This window comes from Epinephelus fuscoguttatus, linkage group LG7 (genome assembly GCF_011397635.1).
Source record: "Epinephelus fuscoguttatus linkage group LG7, E.fuscoguttatus.final_Chr_v1".
NCBI classification, from domain to species: Eukaryota; Metazoa; Chordata; class Actinopteri; order Perciformes; family Serranidae; genus Epinephelus; species Epinephelus fuscoguttatus.
The window spans coordinates 11,864,523-11,877,235 of NC_064758.1; the positions used below are offsets into that span (position 1 = coordinate 11,864,523).

The 12,713-nt window shown below is 41.7% G+C and overlaps 1 protein-coding gene across 1 annotated transcript in view; it reads left to right on the forward strand.

The window, feature by feature from the left end:
- Positions 1–12,713, forward strand: part of LOC125891449 (plexin-A1-like) — a 365,915-nt gene that overhangs the window by 308,425 nt on the left and 44,777 nt on the right. Inside the window, exons 20-21 of the mRNA XM_049580754.1 lie at positions 450–593; positions 8,767–9,001. Of these exons, the coding sequence (XP_049436711.1) occupies positions 450–593; positions 8,767–9,001 (379 nt within the window). The remainder of the gene's footprint in view (positions 1–449; positions 594–8,766; positions 9,002–12,713) is intronic.

A 12,713-nucleotide genomic window follows, 5' to 3' on the forward strand; every position in this document is an offset into this window, starting at 1 on the left:
GTTTGTTTGTCAGCAGGTTTACAGAAAAAAAACTACTAGCCAAATTCTTTTGATAGTTGGTGGAAGGGTAGGCCGAGGAAGAATTGATATCTGAATCAAGGGTCGGATACTCAAATTATTTTTTGCTTTTGTTAACACTTGGAGATAGAGCACTTGGCCTTGGCGATAACCGCGCCCTCCAAGTGCTCCTCTACTTTATATTTTTTAATTGTCAACAAAAACCTAATGAAAAGACCAAAACCATCAGTGAACTTGTCTTATTAATTGTATTGTGTGTGTTTGTGTATCCAAAGCCATGCAGTTCCATTGGTGTCCAAAAGCAGACAGTGTTACAATGGGTGACATGCTCCTTTATCCTGATGAACACACACTCTGTAGTTTGCATGAAAAAGTTTGCGTAAATGAGCCGATCCCCTCTCCTCACCACATTTCCTTCTGTCTGTGTTCAGGGTCGTAACCTGATCCCAGCGGCTCCAGGTAACAGCCGCCTCAACTACACGGTGCTGATTGGAGAGACTCCCTGCGTCCTCACCCTGTCTGAGAGCCAGCTGCTGTGTGAATGGCCCAACCTCACCGGACAACACAAAGTCACGGTCAGATCACGACTCCTCTTCTCCATCAGTGACATTTTGACCTGACTTCACTTTGACTTGACTCTATGATGCACTTTTTCACCCTGTTTTAGACCAGCATGCATTGAATGGATTATCTGACAGAGAACTTGTTCTATATTTTTGGTTGAGACCTTCATGGTAGACTTCTCTCCTAATCAATGTTTTTATTTCTTCTCTGTGTTATTCATTAAATAACTGGGTCAGTTTTCACTTTGTGGGATTTATTCAAAAAGCAGTTTATAAAAGGACAAAGAAATACCACCTGTTCTACTTGGTATATCCACACTGACCCAGTAAGTCATGTTTATGAATATGAAAACATTCTAGCCTGACAATCTCAGCCCATAATGTCACTCTAACCTTGTTGTTGAGTTATGTGAATAACCCCTTGCGTCTTTTCTAAACAATTTCCTCTGACAGATCCGGGATACGCTCCATTGAGCTTGCACACCAAGGCTGCTGTTAAATATTTAACGCTTAATTAACATGTTGATCTTCATTGGCCTTCAGCTAGCCTGTTGCTGAAAGTAAGGCAGTGAAAGTTTCAGGAACCAGAGCCCTGATATTTAGAACACAAAGAACAAATCTGCAGACTTTGCACTACTTCAGTGTCAAGTTAAATCCATTAAGTGTTTGAAATGTCGCAGTTCACAGGGAAATCATTCTTTTATTCACCCAACGTGTCCGACATGACCACAGTGAACCTCCAGACATGTCGGCAGATTGAAAACCATGTTTCTTTCTCTCCACTGAAGCGTATCCACATCAACAGCTGTGCAGGCGTCAGCAGTTCTTCTCTGCAGGTGCTGCTGGTTTCGAATTTGAGAGGTTTATAAGTCCCTCAGTGCCGTCTCCATTTTTCATGTATTTTTATTAGCTTCACTTTGATGGTGCAGACATTTAAAAGTACACAAAATACAATGTACCTAACCCTCAGTAAATCCACAAGCCAATCCACCATCCACACTCAACTCTAATCGAAGCCCCACTCATCACCGCCGCTCCACGCATCTCTCCCTGCATTGACTCTTAGCCCAGATTTCTACCCCAAACTTTGTCGCATTTAGTAAGTTTTTAGACTGTGTGGAATAGAGCAGAATAGTCAGTGCGACTTCAGGCATGTCAGTGGAATTTCACTGCCAGCATCCCTTGAGCCATTCAAGTAAAGGGGAGAAGTGGGCAACGACAAGCACTTGAAGTCTTTGCACCGGCCAAAAGTCAGAAACCACTGGGGACTCAATTAAGGCTCTTTTATTCAATTCTCAATCTGTTGGTTATTTTTTCGACCATTTAATGTTCTCCATATTTTCCCAAAGCCCATGATGACGTCTTCCAATTACTTGTTTTGTTTCACTGCCAGTCCCCAAATCCAAAGTTATTGTATTTGTAATAATGAATAATTGATTCTGAGAATAGTTGTCAATTCACTGGTCGATTAATAATCCCAGTGCTAAAATCATGCTGTAGAATATAACGTTGAATTTGATAGTCTACATCAGCAGGACAATAATGGCTCCACCCTGCTTAATCTCAGCAATTTGCTGGAAACATCAATGAGTCCAAACTGGTTGAAAAGATTTCTTCACACTTACATCTATGCAGTGTTTCACTTTATTCAGTCTTTCATACCCATATCAGAGCATCCATAAATCAACAGTGAACAGGGACATAACAGCAACCAATCCTATTCTAATCATTGGCAATATGCAATATGAGCTCCACCTCTTAGTAATGGTGGGTTTTGATATGAGTGTTATGCTTATGCTTTTATTTCTTATAGAATTTGGGGTCTATAGTGCATGATGGTTCTGGACTGATTCCCCTCTATGGAGCTTTGTTCTACTTTTGTTTTGAGATGTTCTATAGATCAGGGGATCTCTGATTTGTGATGGCTTAAGCCTGAACCCTTTCAAACCCCCATATACTGTATGTGATGAAACTGTTTAGTAAGATTATAGGGTGCCTTTTGATTGTATGTTTTTTTTTCTTCTGTATTCACTGTGTTCCACCCCTATTTGTACTTTTGTATTTTATGACAAGTATGGCTTCCATGTGTGTGCCTCACAGCACTCCATTCATTACTTAAAACCTACAATCTCCAAGAGGTGGAGCTTCTTCCACCAGGGTTGTGCACAGCTGTGTTGCATATGATTAGAATGGGATTCGTAACTTCAGGTGCCTGTCCATTGTTGAAACATTTACTCTCTGATGAAGGTCTGGCAGACCAAAGCTCTGAATGAAGTGAAACACTACATAGATATAAGTGTGCGGGAATCTTTTCTACCAGTATACTCTATTGCTGCACAGTGGGTGATGGGTTGGCAGGGAGTGTGCCACTGTCTAGATTTTTTTGGAACCTTTTGGAAGAATCCCAAAGCAGAAAACATATTTATTTTCCCCTGTTTTCATCTCAGAGTGCACCAGAATGCTTCTCTTATATGTTAAAATTGCCCTCCAGCATCCCCCTACTCCTACAGGGGCTCCGCTTCTGACGCCTTTTTCATCTCAGTCAAGTTTGCCTACCTGATCCAGTGGTGGTGATAGCTGCACACTGTGTCAATTAAAGGCAAATATTGTGCTTCCTTTTTGTTGAAAACTTGCCGTTTTGCCTGTTCTAACATGGGAAGTAGATTTTTTTTTGTTTTGTTTTTTGGAATATACTGTTGGAATGGAGTTACATGCAGTTTGGGCACCCCTGGTCAAAAGTTTGTTTACTGTGAATAGCTAAGCAAGTAAAAGATGACCTGATTTCCAAAAGGCAAAATGTTAAGAATGACACATTTCTTTAATATTTTAATCAAGATTACTTTTATTAATTCAATCTTTTACAGTTTCAAAATGACAAAAAAGGAAAATCTCTGAAGCAAAGCTTTGGGCACCCTGCATGGTCAGTATTTACTGTAGTAGCACAGGTGTCCTTTTCACTAAATTCTGCACCCTTTTTTCTCCAAACATACCTTTGCTCATTGCGTACAAAAAGTTCCATTTTAACTTAATCAGTCTACAGGACTTTTTTCCAAAAGCATCAGCCTTTTTATGATGTTCCTTTGCAAACTTCTGACGCTGAGTTTTGTGGTGAGGACACAGGGAAGGTTTTCCTCTGATGACTCTTTCATGAAGGTCATATTTGTACAGGTGTGGCTGCACAGTAGAACAGTGCACCACCACTCCAGAGTCTGATAAATCTTTGTTCTTTGAGTTTTGATTAGCATGTCTGAAAATCCTATGAGCAGCCCTCTCGGAAAGTTTTCTTGGTCTTCCAGACCTCAACTTGACCTCCGCAGTTCCTGTTAACTGCCATTTCCTAATTACATTATGAACTCAGGAAACAAGGAACGTTTTCAGAGTGCTGGGCAGCTGTTTAGAGGAGCCCATGGCTGCTGATTGTTGGGACAAGGTTTCAGGAGTTACAATATTTATAAAGCTTTGAAATTTGCATCACCTGGCCTTTCCTAATGATGACTGTGAATTAAACATAGCCATAACAAGTTAATGATGATCTGACAGTTGAATAAAAGTTGTCTGAAAGCTCAAATGTCTTGGAGTGCCCAAACTTTTCATGGTGTTCCTTTCCCTTTTTCACTGTAAAACTGATATAAAATAATACTCTTATCTTGCTTGAAATGTTGAAAAGCATGTGTCATCTTTAACTTCATGCCTTTGGAGATCAGTTCATCTTCTACTTACGTAACTATTCACAGAAAAATAATTTTTGACTAGGGGTGCCGAAACTTTTGCATGCCACTATATATACAAACCTACTTCTCAGGATTAACAAGAGTAGCATATAAACTGAATGTGAGCCAACAGAGAGTTAAATGATGATAAGAAAAGTTTCCACTTTTGCTACAGTTTATGTCCATGACTAGGCACTGTCACCAGTGGGGCTCTGTCCTGAAGCTGTGCAGAAACATTAAAGGTGGTATTAAGAATAGAATTGTTTCTCCAGGATGCCACTGATATGCAGACGCTAAGCTTGTCTCTAAGCTCTAATCCAGGAACCTCGTTCACTGTATAAACCTTTCTGATGTGCAAATTTTGTCCAACTCTCAGCAAATCCAAGCTGCAAGTTGCATTTTTCTGGGAAGTCTTTGCCACATCATCGAGTTATATTTCCTGTTTTCTGTGTGAATTGTCACAAGCTGGGACTAGTTTTTTTTTATCACCACTCACAGTGTGAATACTGTTGATGTCACTGTTGTTTCTAGAGTTTTATATACTCTGTAGTTATGACACAGTGGGAGATAGCGCTGAGAAAAGTCAAAGAACAAGCTTACAAATGCGTCTCGTGCCAACCATTCAGCTTTACTTGTCCAGAGTTGTCATCAGACTGCACACTGAAGTCCCTGATTCATTCTGACTGGAGCAGACTTTCAAAATCACCGCCTAGCTCCTGGAGCATCTGTACTGAGGAAGGTCAAACCTCAGCCAGGCGACGCAGCACTCACTCTGAATATATTTGGATGTTTGTCTGAATATCCCGCCAGTACGCCCACTCAACTCCCCCCACCTCCCACTCCCTTTAAACTTATCACCAATGTCCTCTCACAGTCATTTCACTATATCTTTATGACATTTACTCCCCTCTAGCTACAGCCAATATACCTCGAAAGCCACTGACAGCGCATCCATGTAATTCAATATGATAGCTCTCAACGCAACCAGCCAGTTCCAAGGTGGAACTGGATTTTTTTTCCCTTTTTTTTACCCCCCTTTTCTTTTTTCTTTTTTTTTGAATGAAATGTCATGTTGAATATCGGAGCGATGTGATGTGTTGGCGGGGGTGGTGGAGTTAGTCCTTCGTCTGACAATAGCCGAAGAAAAAATAGAGCTGTCTGTTCCGATCTCTTCTGCTGTGTGTGTGTGTGTGTGTGTGTGTGTGTGTGTGTGTGTGTGTGTGTGTGTGTGTTACTGCACGTACAAGTGTTTGTTGCTTCCTTCCCATGTGCGTGAGCGCTTCCATGTTTGTGTTTATGTGCACATCTTTGTCTTTGCATGTGCTGTGCGTAGCGCTGCAGAGAAGGACACAGCTGTAGCACAATAATATTCCCCATGTAGAATGACCTACATACAGGGGACCCCAATGGGTGTCCAGACATAGTGGGCTTGTGTGTGTGTGCGTGTGCTTTAGTGTGCGTGTAGGTGTACAGACTGTGTCAGCGTGTCTTTGTGTGTCCCTTCGGATGCTCAGCTGTGTGTTGGCAGCTGTGTGCCTCCCTTGAGTTTTCGAAGAAACTTGTTTGTTGTTTTGGCCTTCAGCTTTTTAAGTTCCTCCATCAGTCCTTCAGTCTGTCAGGAGAATAAAAATAGACAAATGCCTAGAAAATGTGTCACCAACTTAATATCGCTTGTACTTATGCTGCATTCATGTCGTCTGAGGATAGGATACCAGATATAGCAGTGACCTCTTATTAGACGACACATTATAATTGGGAATATTAGGAGTAATAAACCATCCCTTCATCTCCAAATGCCCTGTTTTATTGATACATTTTGCATGCAAGGCCTACTGTGCATCCAATATGTGAGCATAGATTTTAATGTGATTATGCAATCATCCAAACCTTCTTCCTCAGTTGTGGGTACAACAAGCTAAAACAATGACACCATTGACATATTTTCCCACATGGCTACATTATGAATTCAAGTCAAATATTCACCCTGTTTATACATCTGCTGTAGTCTCCTGAGGAAAATATCTGTCTCTTTGGATGCTAAATACTCCACTATGTTCACCTGCTAGTTGCAAACTTTGTCTGTCTGCTGTTTGGTGCTGGGCCGGTAGCATACAGCAGCTTTTTCAGCTGCCCGCTGCTGGTGGAGAGTGGCCATGAGAGCTGTGAGAGTGAACCCAAACATTAAAGCTGCGGGCTGTTCAACTAAAATAATGCGCTGAAAGATGCGCAAAGGTTCAAGTGAGCCGAGGGGAACTAAAGAGATGGGTTCATCATGACGAGGGACTCCTATCACATTACGCAAACCATTGTTAATATAGAAATAAAGTAATTAAAGCAACTTTAAGACAGAGGTTAACGTGTGAAGAGTTAGTCACCACTCTGAGCCTGACAGCTATGCCATTAAAACGTCAATGCAGTCTGTACTATGGAATATAAAGCCCTGTTCAGACCAACTTGCAACTTCTTGTAATGCGCTGGTCTGCAGTGTTTGAACACCTGCCAGTTCACACCAATGCAACTAGAAGAGACGGTGTATCGTCTCCATAGCAATGACTCTCTGTACATTTGTTGTAACTTCAGGCTTTTCAGGTACAAGTAATGACTGTATTTTTGAGTATGTGTGAGATACATACAGCCAGCAGCAGCATTGGCCCACCATCCCACACGACACACCATAAGAAAGGAGCCCGACTTACGTGTCGATAGCCGCGGGCATTTAAATGAGACAGAGAGAGGCTTGGCGAGGACGGAGAGCTGTTGTCAGACAATGCTGCAGCAAGTGAACACACTTTCTACTGACTTCACCAGCTTCATTCACTGCAAACGGATTAGCTGTTAAAATAGGTGACTGTTCTTACGTTCTAAAACCAGCCACTGGTGACTTGAAAACTGTGTTGCAGGTGAGACTATCAGCCGGCTTGAGTCGAGCTGAGATGAGCCACTTCACACTGCTGCAACTTTTCCTGTTATGTTCTGAACCAATTTTGTCTTGTCCCATTTTTTTGGTCTGAACTGGGTTTAAGAAACATGTATTTGTTACGCGAGGCTGCATCAGCTTCTACAGACTTCATTAGTGTCTTTAAATTGGCCTGCAAACTCTTTAAATAATCCGTTTGAGTAGGAGACTGTCCCTGAGCAACCCAACCTATCAAAACTCATACTACAGTTGGCGTATTTTTTCTGTACAAGTTAATTCAGTCCAACTTCCTCCTTTGTAGCCTGATCATGTCCAAGCAGCTAATTGTCTGCTTAATCTTATACAAGCCAATCTAATTGTCTCTACTATTGCAAATTGAATTTGTAGGTACTGCCCACATTGATATTGATACAACAGGCTTTCTATTTCTTTAAATCAGACTTTGATAATGTTAACATGCAAGTGCACTTACAAGAGCCTCAGAGTGCATAATCACACCTCATTTTAATCGGTTATCAACCCCCCTTGTGGATAGCTTGATTTGATGGATTCCAGCGCTGTGTGTGTGTTTTTTTTTTCTCAGAGACGCACTGCGCTTATGTAAATGTCGTTAGACAGAAAAAAAAAAACATTACATGTGTTTGACTTCCCATAATTACCAAGGCTCCTTGGGGAGAGATCTAAATGCTGGTGATTACTTTGTTTGATTACTTATACTGTGTGTGAGTATGGTGTGTGTATGTGTTCTGGGAGTCCTCAGTGTTTTGTGTGTAAGGTTTTAACACCGTCTGTGTCTACCTCCACTGCACTGCTTTAACCTTGTGCATGTATACAGCGTTCCCTCTCTGACCTACATCAGTTTGTTAAAGTTGACAGTGATAAATGAGGACATTAGAGACAAAATATCTAACTTGAAACCCAAATACTGGGCCTAAATATCTGCAGAGTGTGCAGCAGGAGGTAAATCACTCAAAGGACCGAGTGAGTTAACTTGTGAGATCTTTATTACCAAAACCCTCTGAAGCTGCTCCCCTAAAGGCAGGACTTGAAAACCTTTCCTACAAGAAATGTTCACAGCAGTCGAGGTGATGTAAGCCTCCCCCCAGTATAAGCCTGTCAAAGATCAGCCTGTTTAGTGAGAGTACAGAGCAGATGAAAATTTAATGATCCTTGTGGTAGAAATCGGGTCAACCAACTTCGCTTTCATCAGACCACCAACTTTCGATCTCTTCAGACCACCTCATCTGTTCTCAAACCACCTGCTGCTGGAGAAGTTACTGCTGCCTGTTTTTAAAGTAGGTCTGGAAGGTGATAGTTCAAATCCTCTGACCGGCTGAAGAGAATTTGGTAGGGGAATGTAAATAAGTAGCAATTTCCTCTCCTTTATTTCCTGTAGTGGAGCTGCCTTTGAGCAATGTGCTGAACCTTCAGTTCTGATACTGCAGCTGCTCCATGGCAACCAGAAAAAGAGAGGTTGCACTGAGTACTGAGAGTCACGTAACAAATGTGAATACTTTCTCCTTTGATCATTAAAAATCAGTCGTATGTTTGTGTTTAGATTCGTGCTGGTGGGTTTGAATACTCCCCCGGGACTCTTCACATCTACTCGGACAGCCTGCTGACGCTTCCTGCCATCATCGGCATCGGAGGGGGAGGCGGCCTCCTTTTATTGGTCATAATTGCTGTGCTGATTGCTTACAAAAGGAAGTCGAGGGACGCTGACCGCACCTTGAAACGTCTGCAGCTCCAGATGGACAACCTGGAGTCCAGAGTGGCCCTGGAGTGTAAAGAAGGTAGGCAATGAAAACAGTATGTGTGAACTAGATACATCTGAACTATCTAGATGTATCTAGATAGGGTATATGTTGAGTAAACTAGCTTAACCCCTTCCACTCCTCCCCACCATAGACCCATTTTTCTCTCCTTTAGGGGTGACAGAGTTTCTTTAGGGGGAGATAGCAGATCGTTAGTGTATGCCACCTAGATGTGTGTAGACATCATTTAAAAGCTGGAACCTTAAGATTAATGTGAGATGCAGCACAGCACTTTGTCAAGTTTTCCTAGTCATGAATACATAATAAGCATTGTGTTTTGGTTAGGCACCTTTCAAACTTTGAGAGTTCCAAGTGTATAAGTGCTTGAGGAACACCGAGCATTTTTTGCTGATTGGATGGTGAGCACTTCTGTTCTGAAAACCCCTGTACTGTCAATATACCTATGAAAGCCATATATCCTCTGAATGCCTTCAGTCTCTAGTTTGTGGTTGTGAAGTTTCATGAGGCTGTGATTATCCTAGAGGTAACTACAGGTAATTTTATACAGTGAGGTCAAGTTTTTGTGTTTTATTTTTTTTTTTTTTTTTTTTTTTTTTAAAAAGGTCTCTCAACAATGAAATGACTAGTTTGGGGGCTAACATCATTACACATGAATAAAACTGAGCTCATGGAATGTACAAGCTTTCCAGTCATAGCCAATGTGTGCATTTCCAATACTGTTTAGCGAACCCACTATGCAGAAATATTCAAATACAGTAGGTAGAAATTTGTACTGCATAAGGAAAATGGCATTTTTATTCATATCTTGAGGTTAGAGTTCAAGGGATTCCTGTGAAAATGGTCATGCCAGTTTGTCTCTCGCCACAATTTAGCCTTACTTTGGAGCATTACTTAGCCCCTTTTCCTGGTACTGATGTATTCTTTCAGCCGTCTAGTTTCATACAATACCAGTATCTTCACTCTAGCTTTAAAACTGAACCCGCTACAGTCTCAGAAAGACAGTAATGTCAGCCCAGGACGCCAGCATCCTAGCTGAGTGGTTGAGGTTAAAAATCAAGCCACTGGCTATGACACTGATTGGACTGTGTAAGTCTGCCATGCCAAGTGAGTGTGCAACTATAGAAGACGAGAAAGCAGATTGAGGTTTCATGGTATGGAATGTGCAGACTGAACAAGGTTAGAGGACATTTCTATAGACTTGACTGCCAAAGGGGAATGTAAGAGCCAAAGAAAACATGTAGGGAGGGAGAGAACTCTGAATGAAACTGCAGACAGAGATGCAATCAATAACAGTGGGATGCTGCCGTCATCACTGACAACAGGGTTTCTGCAGGGTATGTTTACTGAGGCAGATGCATAACCGTGTCATAGCTAACTCATAGTGAATAGAAAAGGGTTTTATTTACCAAAAAATACAGGGCTTATATAAAATGTTGCAGCCAGTTTATTGACATTTATAATATCATCATGACAGAAATGCAGTCAGGAGGCAAACTAAATGGAGCTATATGTGCAGCATGATGTTGCCACATCGGCATACTGACATGATGCACACATTAATATATTGTTTTGATGACGGTGGTGGACAGTGTTGACATGTCGGTCATCTGTCCGTACGTCCGAGTGAAAATTTAGAGCTTCAGAAAAAGACAGCGAGCATACAAAGCACTAGGAGGTAAAATGTGAGAGAGGCGATATGAGGTCAAAGTAACAAGGAGGTTGTTTGCACAGAAATGAGAGGTAAAATGAGTGAGAGGTAAATGAGAGAGAAACATTTGGACAAGGGACAGTACAGGCTGAGAGGGAGCTGATGAGGTCGGAGTTTTGGTAGCAGAGTGTAGATGACTGATGTAAGGACAGCCCAGGTGTTTACACTCGATATAATGACTCAGACACACACAGCCATAGTACAGGGTTATAATGTGATTACACTACAGCCGTGACACAGAGTTAGAGCTCCATCAGCTGCCGAGGATCAGTTGTCAAGCCAAAAAACTGCTGTGATCGCCGCATGCTCTCTGACATTTTCAGAAAATGTGTTCTCACCTTGTATCATTTTAAACATTAGTCCTTTTCAAGAAAAAAACACAAGTATAAACCTTGTTCTCCCCTCAAAGAGAAACCAGACAGTGTTGGAGTCAATAGAAATAAAAGCACTCAGTTTTCCAGGAAATGAAGCATGGCCTTATTCCCACCCCGCCCCGCCTGCTGTACTCCCAGCTGGCCTATAGAGACGAGACAGTGTGTGTGGGCGGAGGAACAGATGAAGTGGGCGGTCCGCCCTGCGCGTGCATGTGTGTGTGATAGCAAAAGTCAGTGTGTGTGCGTGAGTTTGGCTTCGCTCTAAGAGTCTTGAGGGGAAGAGACAGGGGACGTCTGGTTCAGTCATCCGTTAGAAGTAGACATCGAACCGTACAGAGTCATCCAAACTAGCATATTAGCAGTCATGGATGATTAGTTGCACATTAGAAATGACAACTGCTGACTGGCAAGTGTCACTTTTTGGTTCAGGGGAGGTAATATAGATGTTTTTAGACGATTTATGAGCGTATAAAAGCAAACAAAGCGCAAATGGGCTTCCAAACAAATTCCTGGGCAAAGCTTTGTTTGTAAGCACACTCAGCACTGTGGCATTTTTACACCTCACTTCCCAGACTCTGTGTAGATTGAGGTCTTTTCTTTGTGTACTCAAATCAGACACACATGAGGATTTTCCCAGGAAAGACCCACTAGATAGATACTGTGTTTACAGCAGCCACAGTGAAATTTTTGTACATGAAACCAGAATCATGTTATAGCAACAGGTGACAATTAAATATTAATTTACATGAAAATAACTTATGTGCTCCTGATTTTAGTGAGTAGATTTTAAATACTGGGGAATCTCTCCACTTTTTCAGGCATCATAATGGGTGCGCGTCTCTTTGTCTTTCCTGGATTATTGGCTCTGCACACCTTTGTAATTCAGATTGCTGTAGACAGGGATAATGATGTACTATAATATTAGGATGATTTTAGTCCTTTTTGTCACAAATCCTCATAGTGCATTTTCATGATAGTACAATTGCACAAATAAAAGAGCTATGTTTAAGGCTGTCATGAGTTTTATTAAAGTTAGTTTTATTAGTGAAAATTACAACATCTAGGGTGGCTATTATGGGTAGCTGAATATAACTTGTGCACTTACTTCAACTAGCAGTAGAACTTTTAAGGCACAGACACACCAACCTGACTTCAAAGAGCTAGCTGCAATGAAAGGCGACTGTTATAGCACCTCATGTCTCCTGTGTCTCAAGTTGCACCTGAACAAATTGCAGGGAATACAGTCGACGCCCAATCAGCACACATGTCTTGCGCCTGTGTGTAAGGAAGTAACTCTCCACACAAGCAGACGGCAGTAGTCTGAATTTGCCATTCAAAAAGGGAAACCAGAAGACTGTTATGACGCTAGTTAGCTAGCTAGCACATTAACAACAAAATCCAATGTTGAAGGAACAAGGCAAACCATCACAAAATGTCTCTGCTAAAGAACTCAATGGCTAAAGAAAAATAATCTGAAAATGTATTCATTCATTTTTTGTAACCGCTTATCCTGTTAGGGGTCACTGGGGGGCTGGAGCCTATCCTGGCTGACATTAGGCGAGAGGCAGGGTACACCCTGGACAGGTCGCCAGACTATCGAAGGGATAACATTATAGAGACAGGGGGCCTACAAGGGCCAACTAGAGCC